The sequence below is a fragment of the Wolffia australiana genome, chromosome 6 (genome assembly GCF_029677425.1).
Source record: "Wolffia australiana isolate 7733 chromosome 6, ASM2967742v1".
Classification (NCBI taxonomy): Eukaryota; Viridiplantae; Streptophyta; class Magnoliopsida; order Alismatales; family Araceae; genus Wolffia; species Wolffia australiana.
This window is the reverse complement of record NC_135840.1, coordinates 7,299,480-7,321,331: the sequence shown is the minus strand read 5'-3', so window position 1 is coordinate 7,321,331 and position 21,852 is coordinate 7,299,480. Positions and strand designations below refer to the sequence as shown.

General features: G+C 38.2%; 1 protein-coding gene across 1 annotated transcript in view; it reads right to left on the bottom strand.

The window, feature by feature from the left end:
* LOC144704940 (peroxidase 43-like) overlaps positions 1 to 17,112 on the bottom strand; it is a 45,464-nt gene extending 28,352 nt beyond the window's left edge. The window contains exons 1-5 of the mRNA XM_078577526.1: positions 16,873 to 17,112; positions 16,563 to 16,841; positions 14,595 to 14,601; positions 14,286 to 14,489; positions 13,198 to 13,583 (exon numbers count right to left, since the gene is read on the bottom strand). Coding sequence (XP_078433652.1) covers positions 13,198 to 13,583; positions 14,286 to 14,489; positions 14,595 to 14,601; positions 16,563 to 16,841; positions 16,873 to 17,112 — 1,116 coding nt within the window. The remainder of the gene's footprint in view (positions 1 to 13,197; positions 13,584 to 14,285; positions 14,490 to 14,594; positions 14,602 to 16,562; positions 16,842 to 16,872) is intronic.
* Positions 17,113 to 21,852: the final 4,740 nt, after the last annotated feature.

Sequence of the window (21,852 nt, the reverse complement as noted above, 5' to 3'; positions counted from 1 at the left end):
TGTACTTATTGTAATTTTGTTTAAAGAGGAAAAAATTTAAGAAATTTAGATGAGGCACAAGTGCTTACAAAATGCCTTAATGGAGCTTACCTAAAAATTGGAAAGAAAAATCCGTTGTCCAACTCAAATGAATCTAGATTTAAGAAAATGTTGAACGATGAATAGCAACTAACTGTGACCCAAACATATTTTTAAAAATATTGGATTTGTTGTTTTGATGCTACGATTGAATTATTTTTCATGCAACAAAAGGTGGGAATCTATTCCTAACTAATTTATAAAGCAACAGATAATCTGATTACCATTTGGGGAACTTGTTTAACAGTTGACTTGCTCCTTGGGAGAGTAGCTTCAAACTGTTAAGGTGTAGAACCTCTAGATTTATAGAGCTGATAAATGTGTGCTTGGATCTCCTATTCCTAAAAATTTAGCTAATAGTCCCACGACGAAAATCTTCTAGCAGAGTTACTAGAGTGAAAGAGAAAGGAAAAAGGGGGGAGCTTAGGTCTAGCTGTTATTGGAATCTAAAATGTGTGTCCATCTACATTTATACTGATTATGTGAAATTTTCATTAAAGCCCATAAAATTCTTAATATAGGAACTAATATCCATTAGTCTTATGTGCATGACCCTCTAGTCTTATGTACTTTCATTAAAGCTCATATAATTAATAGTCCATTAATAATTATTCATCTGCCATATTAATTAATTATATCAATATATAAATAATCAAAGATTGATTTAATCCAATCAATGAGTTTAGTTTGCAGCTTGTGCAGTACAAGACTGAACCGTGTGCTTAGGAAGATAATGAGTCATAATTCAACTATTTTATCAAACCATTACGGTGAACAGTTATTCTATATGTATACTGATTCATGTGGACAAGTTTATTGAAAAACGTAGGGTATGGTGATAAAACCTATTCTGTCATTTTGTTAGTACTAGTGTGACGAGATCACTTGTGAACTCCTTCAAAATCCCCATTACCTTGAAAAGATATTTAACTCATCTTCTTCCTCGAGTCGATTTCCGTTTATATCAAGGCTAAATCATCCCATCTTGAACAATCAATCACCTTAATATACTTGTTGTCATATCTTACCTAGGTTATGTTTGAACATTCCATGTGGCGTATGCCTAAATCAAAACATAGCCGTTCATGCACACTATTTCCTTTGTGTTGGGTAAACAAAAGACGTAGGATGGTGGCAGGTATTTGTACAGATCAATTCAGTATACTCTTTTCTAAGGAGAATCCATTGTCATTCTTCTCACACAAATTGGTTCAGAAAGTGTTATTCTATCTAGATAGTTTGATAAGTGTCTCTTGTGTCCATTTATTAGGAATATTTAGATGATTAAGGGCTAGGGTACCAATTTCTGCCCCCCTAACTTTGACATGTCATCTGATTTATCCTACTTTCTGCTAGGAAAATATGATTCTCCATAAAGGTTCTTTGGTGATCTTTTGATTTTATAGAGCTTCCACATTGCTTTCGTCATCCCTGAACATATCTCACCACCTCAGAGAAGGTCCTGCATTGTATTCATTGTTTGTGAAACAAGAGATGTTGATACATGATAACAAGGGACCTTTTATGGGTTAGAGGAGATCTCTCTCACCATAGGTGGCATGTACCAGCCAAAGATGGTCTCCAAGGGTTATTATATTTTCCAAGAACCTCATGTTTCCAGATGGTAGTGTCCATCTTATACGAATCATGGCCAGATGAAGATAAGCACAGCTTTACCCCATGGGTGATCATTCATCCTAATGGATGGTCCAGTGGCTGAGATTAAATAGAACAAATAGATCTAGAGAATAATTAGGTCCAAAACGCTTTTCCACGTTTTCAAACCATCATGCAAAATGCGTGATTCCAAGACAGAAGAAATTGTGTCATGTGCAATTCATAAAAATGTAACTTTAACCCAACACATAAAATGTAATCTTAAGTTAAAATGACTAATATTATCAGAATGATCCCTAAATAGTGTTATAATGCGTTTGTTTGCATGCATCAGACTTGACTGGTGAAAATATTAATGTGAGAATGACTAATTCCTAATATTTTTGATTGAAAAATATTCTTCCCCTTGGGAATTATCTAATAAGTTTCCTTCATTAAAGGCATAGTTATCAACAAAATTCTCAATAAAATATTTGAGAGAGCAACCTATGTATAAGGACTATAATTACATGGATGTTGATTAAGAAGCTGATTCTGATTTTCCAAATATGATATAGGTTTGACATCTGTAAAGCACGGAGTTCAAATTTCTAATTAGCAGTCTCTCAAAAATCATAAGGTGGTAGAAAAGACGATAATAATCCATTATGTGCACTCACAATCAGGTCCATATGGTGACCTATGCTAGGTTTAATGGCTCCTATGTACTTTCAATGTTATGAGAGCACCAGAAGGATGTGAATTTCATTAATTATTTCTTTATATCATTTAATTATAGATTTTTAGTTTATGGATAAAATTAAATTTCAAGGGCAAAATAAATTAGAGTTCCCAATCTGTTCCAGGTGACAAAACTATTTATTTGAGTTCATATTCACAATATATACGGTAGAATCTACTGAGCAGGTCCTAATTAGACTAGCCTTAAACTCGATGTTGAATGCCAAATAAAAAAATCTAGCTGATGTCTCCAAGAAAACTTTATGGTTTAATACCATCATTTTGGTGATCATAGACCGCAATTTTATTTTATGTATCTACATTGCTTTCGTGAAATAAGTCAAAGAACTATGTTTGAATCAGAACAGAATAAAATATCCATTGTTTTGGCTTGATTAGGGAGAAAATTAGTAAAGGAAATATCACAATGAAATGGACTACATTACCAGAGTATATTGCAAATCTATAAATGTTGTGTTTAGGTCATATATTTTCAGCCTACAAAAGGCATTGGCTTTCTCACTATCAGTGACTAGCTTTTGTCAATGTTCGAGATTGATGCAATTATATAAATGTGCACCAAGTCAATCCCTATTCCTACATCTCATCAAGTATTCATTATAAAAAATTATTTATTATTATACATGTGTGAGGCTAATATTAAAGTCAACAAACATATAAGGACTGGTGAAGTATGATAATAACTTATATTTAAACACATATTTTTTCAAAGTTATTTTTTTTAATAAATTAAACTATGATATCAACATATATTCATAAAACAGTCCTCTCTATTCCCCCTCAGATTCTATGTATACAAGATGACTTTATCACTAATTCATGGAATTGCTATGCAAGTTATCCTTAAACATTAAAACCAAGGATATCTTGAGGCTGGATGGTTGTAGTTTGATTTTGACCTACAAGTCCTTAACTTGGATGCAGAACAAGTCTATAAAGGTCACTGAATGCTCTGATGGGAATATATGTGTCTAACAAGCTGATCACACATTCTATATCATGTTTCATGTTCTTTAATACAATGTGTTGATAGTTGTGCATGTGTAATGGTTATGATGAAGTCCAAGAATACACAGTACAATTTCGTCAACTACAATGAGATCATTATATGCAGATTACTAGTCTTTAAATATGCATTGCAAATCATCCTATTAAAAGATTATTGAGAAGAACATAGAAATATATGGATAGAATAACACTATCTAACTTAACTCATTGATAAGTATGACTGATCCCATATCTATGAGTGTGAATAATCTAGAGAGAGTTCATTCGGTTAATCCTTATGAATCCCTGAATAGTAGTGTACTAAACTATCAATCAGCCTGATTTACCTGATGGTTGTGTAAGTGATCCATTCGCCCAACATACCAGATACATATTTTGGACGAATTTTTGTACTTTGATTATGAACTACAAGTCCCTATTAGTGGAATTCTAGTCAATCTCAGATATTGTTCCACAAATTTTTCTCAATCATGATCGAACGTTCGAGCTGGGATTGCGCATCCTTGAGAAAAGAAGAGAAATATAACAGCATAAAGTCTGTGGCTCAGGTACAGAAATATTATAGAAGTGTTATCTGATGATTTGGACACATGAGTGATAAACATAAAAAGTTTGACTCATTAATTGGCTTAAGAACGTTCACGATAAATTAATACATATTGTGATAGATAATTGACGAGGAAAGCTAGTACAGATTATTGATCCAGTAAAAGTATTAGTTAGAATAATACATGGGACTGGGGGGTCATACATAACTGATATTTTGGAAGTCAGAATATAAGTTTAAAGTTTAGTAGTTTTATAAAACATTCCAAATTACTATAATAAGGGAAGGCCCTAAAAACAGATCATCCAGTACAGATTTTATAGGCTATCCTACATTTCTTCTACATTGTCCCATTAGCTCATATCCACTAAAATTGCGAATTGAAGTGACACGAAGGATTGATATCAGGACTCATCAAGATGAAGCCAAATATCTAATGTGCAAGGGTTCACACGGATATGTCTAGAGGTAGGATACATAAATATCTCAAGTCATCTTGCTTCAGGAACCATGAAATCATGGGCCTAATATGTATACATGTTATTTGATCACTAGGAAGGTTCATTTGATTTAATTATGCATCGTGCACGGTATGAGTTGAAGCGGTTTCATCTTAGCCAATGCCGTAGCACCCAACATGGTCACTATGTGATTACCAATCATTAGTATAAAAGGATATTGAATTAATGAAGATAATACAATGAAGGCATTAGGCATGGTAGTGAAAATACCAATTAAAGGGTTTTCTAATTAATGGACTGCATGCCACATAACTAGTCATTAACTGAAAAACTGACATGTTGGACAGTTCTATCACATGGTGTGATCATAAAGTATAGGGTAATTGGGTGCGGACATGTCCAATGGCGTTCATCCTCTAGGATTTCACTATTATTGGGAGCATATATAAAGGCATTTTATTCTACTTCATAAACCCCACAAAGAGAAAACTGGAATGAAGTCCACATCATATGTAAGTAAAGTTCTTGTAGATACATTTCAAATACTTTTATCACAAGTAAAATGATGAGCTGGTAATAAATTATGTCACACAAAACATGGTCAATGATAACATTGGTGGCCTACCCTAGCTGAAATTATGTGTCATTTTGGTTTGGAATGTTGTAGTCCTTAGAAGACAAATGAAATTATCATGTTTTTAGTTTGTCACACAAGTTCACCATCCAAAATCTGAAACCTAGACACACTGAAGGAGTTTTATAGTGATATGCAACTCATATTTATTTGGATAAACTACAGCAAAGGCAACGAGTGCATTTACAACAGGCATCAATGGTGAGAAGTACAAAAAAGTTTAGGCAACTTTTTTTTGTTATTTGTAACTAATGTAACTACAAATATTTTTATATTTTTACCCTTGATGCTCTACAATTAATCTAGGGAATTAAAGTAACAATCATTATAGATGCTAGTACTGATCTGATTATCTTCATTTGGAGAGAAGATTAAAAGCATATAATGATGAAGATGAATTCGAGATAATAAGATTGAGATAATAAATTTTAAATTTATGTTTTCTCTTCAAGTTAGAGGGAATATTAAATGGATGAAGTACGTTGAATTAAGGCATGACAAAAAGAGGGAGAGTTGTGCATGGTATATAACATGGGGATGGATGGGCAGACATATAGATGGACAAGGTAGGGGTGGTGGCAACAGAAAATACAAAGTTAATAGGAGAATAGGGAAAGAGATACATGCACAGACACAAATGTGTGTTCTATTGTCTCCGGACATCTCTCCTCACCATGGTCTGAAATACTCAAGAAACTTACATTTAATAGGTTAACGAACTTGCATGGTGGGTAGACTTCTCATTATGGGCATCCTTTTTGCAGCGCGTCTGTACATATGGTTAACATTCCATAAAAAGCCCAAGTCTTATCGTATGATCTATCTTCATACCATTTGATATCTGCTTGCCATTGATTGAAAAATACTGACCTGTATCTACCATTTCTATATTCTGGAATGGAGTATGAAGAGTTCAAATTTTCAATGGTCGTCTCTATTAGCTTCTTGACGCACAACATTCCCATGACCCTTTAAGCCTAACAGTTATTTCCAGCTCCATGCCTAATTTATAACTTAAATGGATCTAATTCCTCTATAGATAATAATATAAAATACTGATTCACAAATAAATTCTTACTATGATGCAACCAACATTAGTAATTAAACACTTTGAAAGTTATAATTTGATGTGCGAAGACTATTGGACTTAGTGCGACTAAAGCAGACGTAACATTTATCGATTGAATAATTATTATGAAAAGTAAATAGAAGTTGATACTTCACGTCACTGTATTATTTGGCATGGAGGCATTAAATATACAATAATGATGCTCACATTTAGCGAAACAGAGGTGATTGTGATATTATATTTCGATGTTGGACAAGAATTCCTCAATGCTGTTACATTAAATATGGAGAAGGGGGGTGGAATTTTGACCATGGTTACTTACAAGGTTGATATTTTACCACAACAATGTTTACGAACAGGTGGGATAGTGAGAGCATGATGGAGCTTGGGGTTCAACTCATAGAAAAGTTACCTCTATTATTAAATGTTAACCATATATAAAACTACTTTTCATATTGGGGTTGTCAAATTATTTTTGATACGGCTTTCTATGCAGGTCTCTGTCATCATGCTTCATAATAAATCTAGTAGCAGACGGCTGTGTTGATATCAAATAATTCGTATGCACTAAAATTTATTTAACTTGTAATAGGAAAATGTAAGCACGAAATTTTAAATCAGATTCACTGCTATCTAAATTAATATCTAAACTATTCCCCATGTCTTTCATTATACTAATTCTTATGCATTTCCTTATTGAGTGTCGTGGATAAATTCTTTGTGCTTTATTGAAATACAAGAGTAAGATAAGTTCATATTTATTTATTGGAATAAACTTGAATAGGAGGGATATCCCAAGCCAACATCGAGGTTAGAGGAAGAGCAAAGTTTTAGGAAAGCGAATACCCAACTCAACAACATTTTGAGAAGATGTAAAGTGAGGCGCAATTTGTATCTAGATTTTAAGGGCTCGATTTTCCAATATCCCATATCAGCCCCTTTAGAGGATAGATGAAAAAACTGAATCAATGTTATATGAACTCACTTATTCATTGCAATTATATAAAATTTATAACAATTCATTCGTTTAATCTGTTTTCATATGTGCACCATAACAATGATTAGCTGAGTGAAACATCTGTCTTATAAAGTTACATTCTTGTTCCCCAGGAGTATGGAGTAGAGATCATAGGACATTTGATAATGGAGTTGAAGAAGAGGCACCAAATCTGCCTTTATTAGGAGTGACAACGAAGCTGGTCTGATTTTCCCTTATTTATTTCATGTTTCCTTTTATTCAGTCATGGAGATTAATAAACATTTGAAGCTTATGAATCCTTTAGCCCATCCTAAAACATTCATATTATAATGAAAATTACGGAATATTTAGCCGGTTTCTCGCCACTACTATGTCTGCCTCAAGAATCCTACTACTGCTTGTAGATTTTGAAGCTTCTCCCAGGTACTCATATAGTAGAACTGTCCCCACTACCAATGTTTTCAGTCTTATACTAAGACAACTCTTTCCGGCTGAGTAAAATGGCTCAAGCAAGATATAAAATTGTTTATAAAGGCAAGAAAACTATTCACTGTAGATGAATATTATCTGAAACATTTCTTTTTCTGAGATAAATAATTTTTAAATGTTATAGACAAGGATGATACCCCGTTGATTACCTTAAGTGATAAAAACAAACATTAGGACAACACTTGTGCTTTATTTTTTATTTCAGTGCAGAATTTGGTATATTTGTATCTAAATTGACTTATTTTTAGTTCAAATGTTTAGTCACTCCCACACCTCAATGTTTACCATTCAATCCACCCAAATTGATTGACACATTAGTTGAATAAAGTTGGAGGAATTTCTCTCAATTTTAAAAATAAAGATACTGATAATTGTCATAAAATATTCAATTAAGTGTTATAATATTTTCTTATTTTAAATGAATAATGCATTGTTTCATCTTCAATCATACTGGGTGTTGCCAAATTACATTTCAGAAAAAAAAAACGGTTGACACCAAGTCAAACGGGTCACATACCTATCTTTAATCACCTGTTCTAGTCCAACTGGAAATGGAAAAAACAAAATGGTCCTAGTCCAACTGTTCCTATCCCTTTGTTTCACTGTGATAAGCCGAAAATAGGGGTAAAAACTATGCAATTTTAAGCCCTTGTCGTTGTGCATTTTGGCTTATGCAATAAAATTTATAAGAACTCCACTTAAGACGTATAGTGATAAGTACGAGTGTCATCCAAGGGAAGCTAGTAAGGAATTCGATTTGGTGATTGTATTGGTCGTTTCACTCTGATTAAACTGAATTTGATCTTCAACGAGGATCAAGTCACCCTAATTAGATGAGAATTTAGAAAGGGGGGTAGAAGAGTTGAGATGAATAGAAGAAATATGGAGCTCTAAATTGGCTTCTTTGATCCTAATAAAAGGATCCAAGAGGTCAATTAGAGAGGTTAAAAGGGAATTTTTAATTTGAGTTTGGTTTGTTTTTGCAACTTTGATAATTCAGAACTGAAATGGGGGTAATTTAATCTCTTAAGAATTAAAACTAATTTTTTTAGATTTTTTCTTTGGAATGCAGTTGAATGCTTAGTTGAATCCCTCAAATTCTCCTCTCAATCCTAATCAGGGCTTGTACATGCCGCTCAAGCCAAGCGATTTAGAATTTCAGATCAAAACCAAGAAGAAGAAACAAGAAATTGAACTAATCTCATTCAAAATGCACAAATCCAAATACAATCATGGAAAAAGTACCAGATAACTTGATCCAGGGTGGGAATCCTCTCTGTCTTGCAGGTGTGATAGAGAACCATCAAGAATGAGCTCTCCCTCTCGAAATTCAGCTTTTATAATTAGGTTACATGGTGAAAATCACCATTTTACCCCCGTATAGTAATTAATGTTTGTCTATCAATGTAGGATGAATCTGAATAATCTAACCATACAGATAGAAAGAGGGGATCAAGAAGAACAGATCCATAAAAAAATCATCTCAATCGGACTTCAGGATCAAAAGTTTTTAACAAATCAATTTTAAACCAATTTAATCCATTGGATTAAAACTGTATTTATTTATTAATACACGCAATGATGTGTCGATGCCTCATTGGAGGCAGCATTTCAAATCTCTTTGGCGGGCACTCTCCCGTCGCGCCACGTACCCTTGGCGAGAGAAAAAAGAAAACAATTAGAATTCACAAGTGCGGGTTTTGCATACATAATGCTACGCACGTAAACGTGCGTTTTTCACTAATTTCTTCCACTCCGTTTTTGCCACGTCACCGCCCGTGCGCGCGCGTTGTACGCACAACGCGGGCGGGGAACTTACCTCTTGCAGCTGACGTGCGCGTGACGCCGTTGGATTCTCATCCAACGGCTCTCGTTGCACCACGTCGGCATGTGGAATGGACTTGGGCGGTTTTTTTTAGCGACGTCCCTTACAACATAATCTCTTGCAATCCGACGCCGCCCAAAGAATATTTAGAAATATACCCCTTCTCGCATTCTCTCTCCTCCGCTTTTCTCTAAAATATTAAAACAATTAATAATACAATTGCAATTAAACCCTGAACTCTTTTAAATTAGATCTTTACGCTTGCAATGGGGACCGAGAGCTATTTTCAGGGTCTTTTTGCAACGAAACGTTGCAAAAAGGGCCCGGAAAGTTCAGAAATTGTAAAAATACATTTTTTTCTATTATAAATATGCCTTTTTTCTTAGAGTAAATGTATTTCCTCTTGAAATAAATCCCAGAAGAATCCTAAAAATTCGTAAAAAATTATAGAAAATTCCCTGATTCATTCCCATGCTGATAAATACGAAAGAAAATATTAAATATGTCATTTTCATTCAAAAATAATTAGTTCGAGATTCAATAAATCCTTAAAAATTCATATAATTAACAGAAAATTATGGAAAAATCAGAGATTACTTGAAAATATTATTTTCATGTAAATATATGATAACAGCCCAATTTAAAGCTCTTTAAATGCATAAAATCATGCTAAAATTATGAAATAAAGACAAAACTTAGGGTGTTATCACACTGCACACACCCAGTTTATGGTTTATGGGATGATGGGAATGTCATATTACAGTTGTATTTATCTATTTTTGAGAAAATAATCATTAATATATTTTTTATTTTCAAAATTGTCGAATTAGGCAAAATCACTTTGATCCTTCAAATTTTCTATTATTTTAATGAAGGACATCCGTCAAATGGTATTTGATATCTAGTTATCTGTACTAACTATTGGGAATTGTGGCCTTATTGATCTCAGATTCACATCAGTTACACAGTAGACGTTTGACTCAAAGACACATCATTCAAGCAAAAACATAACTGGTCACCATACCTTTGTCGGGGTGGAATCTCTTAATTTCTGGTTCTTTGGGTGTATCTTCCAGCTATCCAGATGTGTTAACTATATATGTATCAGTTTGATCTCTATATCATTTAAATATTCATGTTCAGTTGAATTTTGCTGCCAGAATAACGATATAATCTTCATCTGGCCTTAACATAAGGGTCACATGGTAAGAATATGACCAGACAGGGGAGGACACTCAATAAATTACTCAAATAGGAATAGAAAATGCCCCTCCCCCCCCTCAATCTCAGCTCTGGAATAAGTTCATGAAACTATGGATGAAATTTTCATGAAACTCTCCAAAACTAACGTATAACCTCAAATACCCAAGAATCTTATGTGTGTGACCCTTTAATCCAATGTACGAGTCTACTTAATAACTTTAATGGTGCCATGAATTTTTATTGGCAACTCTTATTAATTAACAATATCAACATTAACTCTATTCAATACACTTTTAATTGAACTCAGCTCATGCTCTAAAATATGCAAAAGAGTATGTTAACTCTCTGGTGGAACTTTTAACATCACTAGTCGCCAGGTTAGTAGAATTATTTATCCAACCAATAATTTTAAATGAATTGAGATATATATAGTCATCAAAATGCAATGGATCATTCTACTAAGCACCGATCCATGGAAAAAAATCATTGAACATAAATCCTCTCATATATTGAATCGAGAATCCCATCTTGAAATACAATAATTTCCATGGACGTTCTACTGCATCTTTGCAAATACAATTTGGAATCTTGTGATTGGAGACTCGAAAGTTATAGTCAAGACAAACCCTCCATGCACAAAGTTTCTTTGGTGTCCCAAGTCTTAGGATGACTTACAAATAATTCCATAAAACAACATCATTAACCATAGTATACAACAATTTATAGATAGGATTAGTCCAGTAACTCTTTTCCAAAAAAACACTAACTATCTGTCTTTGGTTTATCTAGACTATAGGCTTCGGGATGGGCCATACTGATCATACGAGAAGGGATAGACAATGTTATTATTTTCAGAGATTTTGATGTATTTCATGAATATCCCTTGAGCAAAAATATTTATAACACGTTTTAAAATATAAGTAATCAACATTATCTCATCCTAATTCAGTTTGTCATTCCGTGTATTCATGGATTTCATTTATCAGGGTCACATATGCAATATGCTGATTATATAAATTGAACCAATGAACATTAAGGATATTTGAAATGCCTCTTTGATTTACATACCAGATATATTTCCAACAACAACATCCACCATCATCCTCATGGTCACAAGATTTATCCTGACACGAGATATTATATTAAAGGTCAATAACTTGGTCTACATCTAACAGTGGCATCTAAAAGCATCATATTATATTTACATATCACATACTCTACTGGATAATATAGGACGTTCTCGAGAATATAAGTTATTAATTAATAAACTATTTGTTAAATAACTCAAAAACATAACCATTTCAAAAAATCATTTTTAAATACTAGTACAATAATTAGATATTTGAATCTCTTTGATATAACCAAATGTATTTGTATGTTCATTATACAATTAGCACAGGAAGTCCATCATTTTACGTAAATTAATTCGTGACCTATTAATTGTATAGAATTTTATCAATATGATGAATAAATCAAAAAGTGTATATTTAACTCATAAGAAATATTTTATGACCTACAAATCTGGAAGTTGAAATTTACAGAGTTTCAATTTCTCATGCATTGCTCAGTGATATTTTGGTATTTGGAATTATCTTATGAAATAATTTACGGTGAGTATGTGCACCATTTTTGTGCATTTCTCATCAAGTAATTCAAAGCCGGATAACATGACTTCATCATTTGAAAACAATAAACACGGGCCTTATGATGGAAACTACAATTCGAACAACCCCATAAACGCAGATAACTAGAACAACTAATTATGATGCTTTACTTTAAAAATAATATATATTTGAATGAGTAATACACTACTTAGTAATAAGACGTTCGGAACATGATATTATTTAAGTTAACGCGGAGTCTATGACAGTAATCAATTAATCATGAAACAAACTTTCGAAAAAATGATAATAAAATCACGGCAAACTATTGTTACGAGTAATACATAACTAAATGATTTGAAAATTTTAATAAAATGGAGGAACAGATCTAATGAATATGCATGCAATTTAATTGAATCTATTGAATGAATATAATTAATTTATAAACCAAACTAGATTTCATTCGATTAATTTGGAAGTTATTAAAAAAAGATTGGAAGTTTTCGTATTCAATAATGGCCAAGTAAATATTGTTACGTTACTTTGCCCTTGACAATACTGCTACTCGCACCATTGTCACTGATGTCCAATATCAACCATCTGGATCGCCATCTTGCGACATCTTGGATTCTTTTCTGCATCCCAGTGAGTTTGTGGCGTTCAAAAGCTAATGATATTGACTTCGGTCACTTTCCCGTTACCAGTGCGGTATTTAAACTTAATCACTCGAAGTTTATGGCTAGTCCGTTGGTGAGACAATCCAAGAAGAATTACCTTCTGAGAACATCGAGTAGTATGTATCATTCATTGTTCAGTTCACACTATTCTTTAGTGCCTCCAGGCAGCGAGGGAGGCTAATCGAGATAAGAAACATTATCTCTATGTCTTCCCGGTAGATTGAGCTTCCCGGTGAATTGGATTAGCTCAGTTGAACGTAGAGCAAACCTTTCGGATATTTCCATTGGAGCAGGTGAGTACGCCGAATCTGCCCAATTTCACCATAGAGGTGCCGAAATCTCTTCGGAAGTTGTTGGGGAAGCGAGCGTAGAAATCAACGAACGCTCGGGTGGTGGGATGGTTTAAAAGCGAGGCGTCGGACTGAAGAACGTCGTTGCGAGCGCGGACGTTGGCGAAGTAGTGGTTGTCAAAGACGTTCTCGCTGCCGTTGTCCAGGGCGAGTCTGACGTTCACGTCACCGCCGTTGGGGCAGATCCCTTGGAGTTTGGCTAAGAAGGGAGGAGCAATTGAAGGGTCGGGCCGCCTAGTACCTTGAAAGTTGTTGAGCCGCACCCCCATGAAGAAGCACGCTGTCGTTCCTATCGTGTGCGCCGCTGCCACATTATTGACCGGATCAGACTCAGCGCTTTATAGAAAATTTAGCATGCGAGCTCATAGATATCATGGGTAGGTAGATATCTATCAATATATATATCGAGCGAGGGACAGAAAGAGAGAGGGAGAGACAGAAAGACAGAGGGCGAGAAAGAAAAAGAGATAGAGATAGGGAGAGAGGGGGAGAGAGAGGGGGAGGGAGAGAGAGAGAGAGAGAGAAAGAAAAAGAAAGAGCGGGGGAGAAAGAGAGATGGGGAGGAAGAGAGAAAGAGAGAGAAAGAGAGAGGGGAAGGGAGAGAGAGAGGGAGAGAAGGAGAGAGGGAGAGAAAGAGGGAAGGAGAGAGAGAGAGAGAGAGGGAGAGCGAGAGAGGAAGAGAGAAAGGGAAAAGGAGAGGGAGAGAAGGAGAGAGAGAGGAAGAGGAAGAGAGAGAGGGAGGGAGAGGAAGAGGGAGAGAAGGAGAGAGAGAGAGGGAAAAAGAGAGAGGGAGAGAAAGAGAGGAAGAGAGAGGGAGAGAGAGTGAGAGGGAGAGAGGGAGAGTGGGAGAGAGGAAGAGAGGGAGAGAGGGAGAGGGGGAGAGAGGGAGAGAGAGGGGGGGGCGGGAGGGAGGGAGAGGAGCGAGAGAGAGAGGGAGGGAGAGGAGCGAGAGAGAGAGAGGGAGAGAGAGAGAGAGAGAAAGAGAGAGAGAGAGAGAGAGAGAGACCAGAGAGAAGGACGAGGTCTTTGTTGGAGAGACCTTTGGCCAAAAACTTGTTTTGGAGGGAGCGAACGGGTTCATCTTCGCCGGGGAGGTCGCTGGCATGCGAGATGGAGGAAGAAAAACCATCCAGCCGGCCTGTTTCAACTTCGTAGAACGGGCCCTTGGTCTGTGCACGCCAATTTAGAGATATAAGGTAGTGTTTGGATGCTTAATTGATAAAATAATTCTATTTTAATATAGATTCGAGATTGATAGATTGAAGTACGGCAAACCATACAGGGGCATATAGACAAAATAGAGAAAACGGAAGACAAGGATACTTTACGGCATATTAGAAGACGGGCAAACATAGTACATATATAAAACATATAAAACATATATAACTATGGATTGACGGATGGATAGATAGAACAAGTGACTGGAGCTCAGACGGAGATGCAATCATTCGACTGATAAATATGTATATAGTGAAAACTTTCATGATATTTTGTGGGAGATGGATGGGGGGAGACAGACACGTGCATATATGAATTAAGGGGGAGAAGATAGAGCTGCAATGAAATATGGATGCCGCGATCGTTCGAGAAAAATCAAGAGAGCGAAAGAGATAAAATTTTGATAATATTTTTGGAGAGATAGACTGGGGAAGACAGACACGTGCATAGATGAATCAAGCGGAAGAATAGAGAGATGGAATGAGATATGGGTAAGAGAGAGAGAGATTGGGAAACACAGTAAAATAGGAGAGAGAGACTGGGGAAGAGAGAGAGAGATTGGGAAACACAGTAAAATAGGAGAGAGAGACTGGGGAAGAGAGAGACTGGGAAACAGAGTAAAACAAGAGAGAGAGACTGGGAAAGAGAGAGTTAGGGAAACAGAGAGAAAGATGGAAAAAGAGTGTTGAAGAGAGAGATAGGGAAACAGAGAGAGAGATGGGAAAACAGAGAGACAGATGGAAAGGGAGGGATAAAGAGAGACAGTCAGGCAAACACAGAGAGAGATAAGAAGGGAGCGATATAGAGAGCGAGATAGGGAAACACAAAGAGAGATGAGCAGGCAGGCATAAATAGAGATAGATATTGAAATACAGAGAGAGGTGGAAAGGGAGGGATAAAGAGAGAGAGAGATAGGTGAACACAGGTAGAGATGCAAATGGAGGGATAAAGAGAGAAAGATTGGGAAACACAGAGAGAGATGGAGCGGGGTAAACAGAAAGAGAGAGATAGGGAAACACATAGAGAGATGGAAAGGGAGGGATGAAGAGAGAGAGATAAACACAGGCAGAGATGGAAAGAGAGAGGTAGAGAGAAAGATAGGGAAACACAGAGAGAGATGGAAATGGAGGGATAAAGAGAGAAAGATTGGGAAACACAGAGAGAGAGGGAGAGGGGTAAATAGAGAGAGAGATAGGGAACCACGTAGAGAGATGGAAAGGGAGGGACAAAGAGAGAGAGATAGGGAAATAAAGGCAGAGATGGAAAGAGAGCGATAAAGAGAGAAAGATAGGGAACAGAGAGAGAGAGCTGGAAATGGAGGGATAAACAGAGAGAGATAGGGAAACAAAGAGATAAATGGAATGGGAGGGATATAGAGAGAGATAGGGAAACACAGAGAGAGATGGAAAGGGAGGGATAAAGAGAGAGAGATAGGGAAACACATAGAGAGATGGAAAGGGAGGGATAAAGAGATAAAGATAGGGAAACACAGAGAGAGATGGACAGGGAGGGAAAAAGAGAGAGAAATAGGGAATAGGGAGAGAGAGAGAGAGAGAGGGCGCGAATGATTGAGAGAGAGAAAGAGATGGAACGAGTGAGAGAGATAGGGAAGAGGGAAAGAGAGAGAAGGAGATGGAAATAGAGAGAGAGATATCGAAGAGGGAAAGAGAGAGGGAAGGAGGGAGGGAGGGAGGGAGAGAGAGATAGGTAGGAAAGCGGGAGAGAGAGAGGGAGGGAATAGGGAGATAGAAGAGAGATTGAAGGAATATGGAGATAGATGGAGGGAAAGAGAGAGGTAATAGGAAGAGAGAGGAGAGAGATAGTGAGGGAGATAGAGTGGGGTGGAAAGAGAGAGAGGGAATAGGAAGGGAGAGGAGAGAGAGAGAAAAAGTGGGAGGGAAAGAGAGAGAGGGAATAGGGAGAGAGAGGGAGAGTGGGAGGGAAAGAGAGAGAGGGAATAGGAAGAGAGAGGAGAGAGAGAGGGAGAGGGGGAGAGAAAGAGAGAGAGGGAATAGGAAGAGAGGAGAGAGCGCGGGAGAGTGGGAGAGAGAGAGTGGGTGGGAAGGAGAGAGAGAGAGAGAGAGAGAGAGAACAGGGAGAGAGAGAGAGATAGAGAGAGAGAGAGAAAGAGAGAGGAGAGAGAAAGTACGAGAAAGACGGAGTCTGTTGCAGCAAGGGCAACAATATCAGCGCAGGAGACGACGCCAGGGCACTGCGACTCTAGTTGAGCCCTGGCCTCGTCAATCACGTTGAATCCACCGAGACCCTGGTGACCGAAGGCCTTGTTCTCTTGCTGCCCGTCCGGCAAGTTGATGAGGATCGAACCGTCGCAGCCCTGCAAGTCGCATCCTGATGAAAATCAACAGCCGAGAAGGCGCGGGGAGAAATCGACAGAAAACAGAATAACCGACATCGACTATACAGTAATGGAACTGCAAGCGAAGGAGCTGCGCGGCAATGGCTGGACTGGACTCGAAGGCGCGTGCAACGGCTGACTTGACGACGCCCTCCGCATTCGGGCAGCTGCTGTTGTAGAAGTTAACGTTGAGTTGTCCCTGGCAATAACGCAGCGAGCCAAGCAGAACGATGACACTGAGAACGATGAGCCGACTCATGTTCTCAATAAGGTCAAAGAATATAGGGTAACAGATATTGCAATTGTCCGATAGAGATACAGAAATTGAGGACGCGCACTAAAGGGCTGCTTGGCAGACGATGCGGGTGAGATTGGTAAAGAAGAATCTATATTTATAAACCCTTCAGACAGACAAACAGACTCAATGGACCAGAGATGAGTTCAAGGAAGGATTCTAGAATAGAGATGTAGTGATTCGGAGAGAGAGCAAGATGGATAGATGGAGAGAGGTGTGAGGAGTGTCGAAAAGACAGCTAGGAATGTTTTGACTTAATGGACAGACAGATAAAAATAGAGGCATCTTTAGTGGAAAGAGAAAGATGTCAATGGTGTTAAGTTTTCTTGGCCGTTACACAAGAAACGAAAGACAGAAGAATGGAGAAAGAAGAGAGAAGAAAGAAAAGGGAAGAAGAGAAGAGTCAGACAAATGACTTAGGAAAAATTGTTGTATTTCCCGCAAAGTGATTATTAACATTGGTGTGTATTTATATTACATATATTTAATAAAAATAGTAAATCGGGTAATGGCTATATCCGTTGTAACAAAATCCAACGTAAATCTGAATTTGAATTATGGTTTGATCCTATCCGTCATAACGGCATGGGTGCACCGATCACAGCCGTTTGATCGGTGCGGTGATCTCTTTGAATGTGAGATCTAATCCTGGCCGTTATAACTCTCTATGGTTTAATCCTAACCGTCTATATTTGATACTATTCTAGATTTAATCGTGTACCATCTTTGAACTTATGTTTCATCCTATTTTCTAGTCTCTAACGAGTATATAGTATATAATTCCATTTTACTATCTAATCTTCATTAGTCCCTATCAGTGCCAAGTTGACTCTTTGGTGCATCGAGCTGACTCCATAGCTTTGACTTGGGGGGCTGCGGAGCGAGTAAAACTCCTCCTCTTCACAAATGGCGCAAGGGAGAACGTCCGTAAGGCCCATATTACCCATTTGTGTCGTTCATAGGTTCAAAGAATGCCGTTGCAGTATGATTAGCGAGAACAAGGCAGCGTTTGTTAACCTTTAAGTCAGCGTTCGTTGTCATCTAACGATCAATTACAATATTGCGGAAACCAGAAACAAGAACCTCAGAGAAAATTGTGACTCTTCCTAATAAAGTCTTCTGGAGGTAAATATCATCTACCATCAGGCTCAGGGTGATAATCATGAAGGGCCGTAATTATCGACGTTCCCAGGTCGATGATGCTGATGTGCCTAGCAAAAAGGACTATTGAGGAGAGTCAACCGCCTGTGGTGCCCACGGTCCTGTTGGCTTTACCTCGTCCTCTTGTTGGGTTGACCTCGTTCTTAGTACAGACACTCGGTATCTATTCCTTGAACAATGCTCCGACTCCTTCTGTAGGGATCGAGCTCGCGGTAGCCCCTCCTTGAGCAATGCTCCCACCCTGTCAACGTGCACTCGTGCGAAGACACAAGGGGGAAAGAAACAAACTAATAAAAACTTGATGATGTTCAATGTCTCATATGTTGCCCCTTTTAAAGAGCAAAACTAAGTCGAGAACAAGAAGAAGTTCATCATAACTAATTGCTGCAGGTGGCAGGTCCTCTGCAGTCACGAGGCTGTTTGAGTCGATACCGCCACTTGTACTGCTGACTGTGCCTGTGAACAAACTAACTAACACGTGAATGAAAAACAACTTCAGTAAAATGTCCACAGCAAAGGACTGGATCAATTCCATCAATCTCCTCCTTTATTCAGCTCCTTTGAGACGACATCTTGAATGCCAAGGCGTTCTTTCATTTTGATGATTTTCTTTCTGTCGAGTGATTTAGTAAAGATATCAGCCAGTTGATCTTCGGTCTTCACATAATCTATAGTGATCAGTCCATCTTCCACACATTGCCAGATGAAATGATAACGTGTGTCTATGTGCTTGGTACGATTGTGGTAGACAGGATTCTTACTGAGGACAATTCCAGATTTGTTGTCGAGGAAGATTTTCACAGCCTTCTCTTCTATTCCACTTAGTTCACTAAAAAGGCGGCTCAGCCAAACTCCTTGACAGGCTATAGTGGTTGCTGCGATGTATTCTGCTTCACATGATAATAGTGCCACTGTTTTCTGCTTTTGAGAAGCCCACCTTATTAGTGATTTGTTGAAGAAAAACACATGTCCAAACTTGCTCTTTATGTCTTGTTCATCACAAGCGAAATCACTGTCGTTGTACCCAATTAATTCTATCCTCGCTTGCCCTTTTATATAGGTTAATCCATAGTTAATTGTTCCTTTTAGATATCTCAAGACTCTCTTGAGGGTTGTGAGAGTATCCCACAGAGAAATTCAAGTCAGGACGAGTATGAGTCACATACCTCAGACTACTGATGAGACTTTGATAGTAGGTTGAGTCAACCGGTGACTCTTTTGATTGTCCAAACTTAATCCTCGATTCAAGAGGAGTATGAACAGCATTACAATCACCCATTTGAGCAAATATCAGAATATCCTTTGCATAAGGGCTTTGAGACAATGTGATTTTATCTTCTTCCTAACTTACTTTGATTCCTAGATAGGAGCACAGATGTCCCAGGTCACTCATCTCAAAATAATCTTTCATTTGACCTTTGAATTCATTAATGTCACTTTCCTTTCCACCCGTGACTAGTACATCATCAACATACACTCCAATGATCAACTGAATTCCATCCCTGGTCTTCAAGTATATAGCTTGCTCATACTTCTTATGAAACCAAGAGAAATAAGACAGTTATGCAGCTTAAAGTACCACGCACAGGGAGCTTGCTTGAGCCCATAGAGTTCTTTCTTCAACTTCAATACATGCCCTTCCTTTCCTTTTACCAAGAATCCCTCTGGTTGATTGGCATAGAGCTCCTCCTTCACATCTCCATTTAGGAATGCTGATTTTACGTCAAGGTGATGTAGTACCCACCCTTTTTGTGCTTCAACCACAATCAGTACTCGAACTGATTCGAAACGAACGACAGGAGCAAATACCTCATGATAATCAATGCCCGCTTTTTGAGAGTACCCTTTCACTAGCTCTCGGTTTGCCATATCCACCAAAGAATGATAATTCAGATGCCCATACCTGAAAGGTTCCATAGTCGACTTGAAGTATCAGTATCTTGTGAGGGAAGACATCCTTCGGTCACTTGAAGCTTCAGCAGATACAAATGCCCATGTGTGCAATGAACTTTGGCAATGAGAGTGTCATCATGATCATAGATTGTCAAGGCACCTTCATGCATAATCACTTTGTATCCTTCTTCATCAAGTCTTCCTAAGCTGAGAATGTTAGCACACAACTTAGGTACAAAAAGAACATCATTAAAGTAGATACTTAGTCCATCCTTTCTTATGACTGTTACACTTCCTTTTCCTTGGATCTTAACTCGTGAATCATCGCCAAACTTTACAAAGCCTTCAGCTGAATCATCAAGTTTGGTGAAGAATTCTAGATTTCCAGCTATGTGGCTAGTAGCTCCTGTATTTAGATACCACAGATCAGAGTATTGATGTTGTACCTCCGAGCCTTGAAAACAGAATTCATGTTGAGCTTCTTCAATAGTCATGAGGAAGGATGAGGTTGCTCCTGATTCAGGCGATCAACCAAGGTCTCATCCAGCCGTACTTTACGAAGAGGGGTTGCCCGATTCTCTCGCACTCACTATTTATTGATGATGCCATCTTGTTCCTCAATGGATCTAAAAAATCCATTAAGGAATTTATGAGCGTCCTTACCGCGTACGAGCACGCTTCGGACCAGCTCGTTAACGCCTCAAAGAGTAGCTTTATAGTGGGACCTTCCACCCCTATAAGGCGCTCTGAGATACTCCAGCACCATACACGATTCTCACGAGGATGCCTTCCGTTCGATTATCTTGGATGCCCTATCTTTCTTGGCCACGCTCATCATCACTATTTCGATGCCGTGTTGGGTAAGCTTAGAAAGAAGCTAGAGGGATGGAAACTAAGAAACTTCGTTTCCTCTCCCCAGGAGGCTGTATCCAACTTATTCGGCATGTCTTCATGAGTATCCCGTTACATACCCTTGCGGTCCATTCACTATCTCTTATTGTTCTCCACTCTATGGAACGCATATGTGCGCGTTTTCTATGGTCTGGTCAACTCGAGGGAGAGATGCGCCATCACTGGGTTTCTTGGGAGAAAGCATGTCGGCGGACGGAAGAAGGAGGTCTAGGGATCAGACGACTTTTGGACGTTCAGGACATGCTTCAAAAGAAGCGTGTATGGCATATGCGTACCACATCCTCCCCATTGGGGAATTTTATCCTCGCCAAATATGGTGAATGGGCACGTCGCGAGATAGATATTCGGGGATCTAGGAGGTGGCGGGCGTGGCAGCGACATTGGCTTGAGATGGCTCAAGTCACACGCTGGCATATAGGCCGAGGTGAGATCAACGCGTGGTATGATACCTGGCATGCTGATGAGCCCCTCACTTGCCATCCCCAGTTCGTTCCACACCGAGTGAGACTCACGGTGACTCAATTGCTCAGAGGCAATACGCCACACCTCTAGGAACAACACGGTCTCCCCCTGGACACACTTCTTGAGGTCCAGACTACACCACTGGACTCGAGTTCTGACTCTGCTATCTGGACACTCACGTCTGATGGAGCCTACACGTGCCGCTCTTCTTGGGAACACTTTCGCCCAAAATCCCCTATACAGCATTGGGATCACCGTATCTGGCATCCGACCATC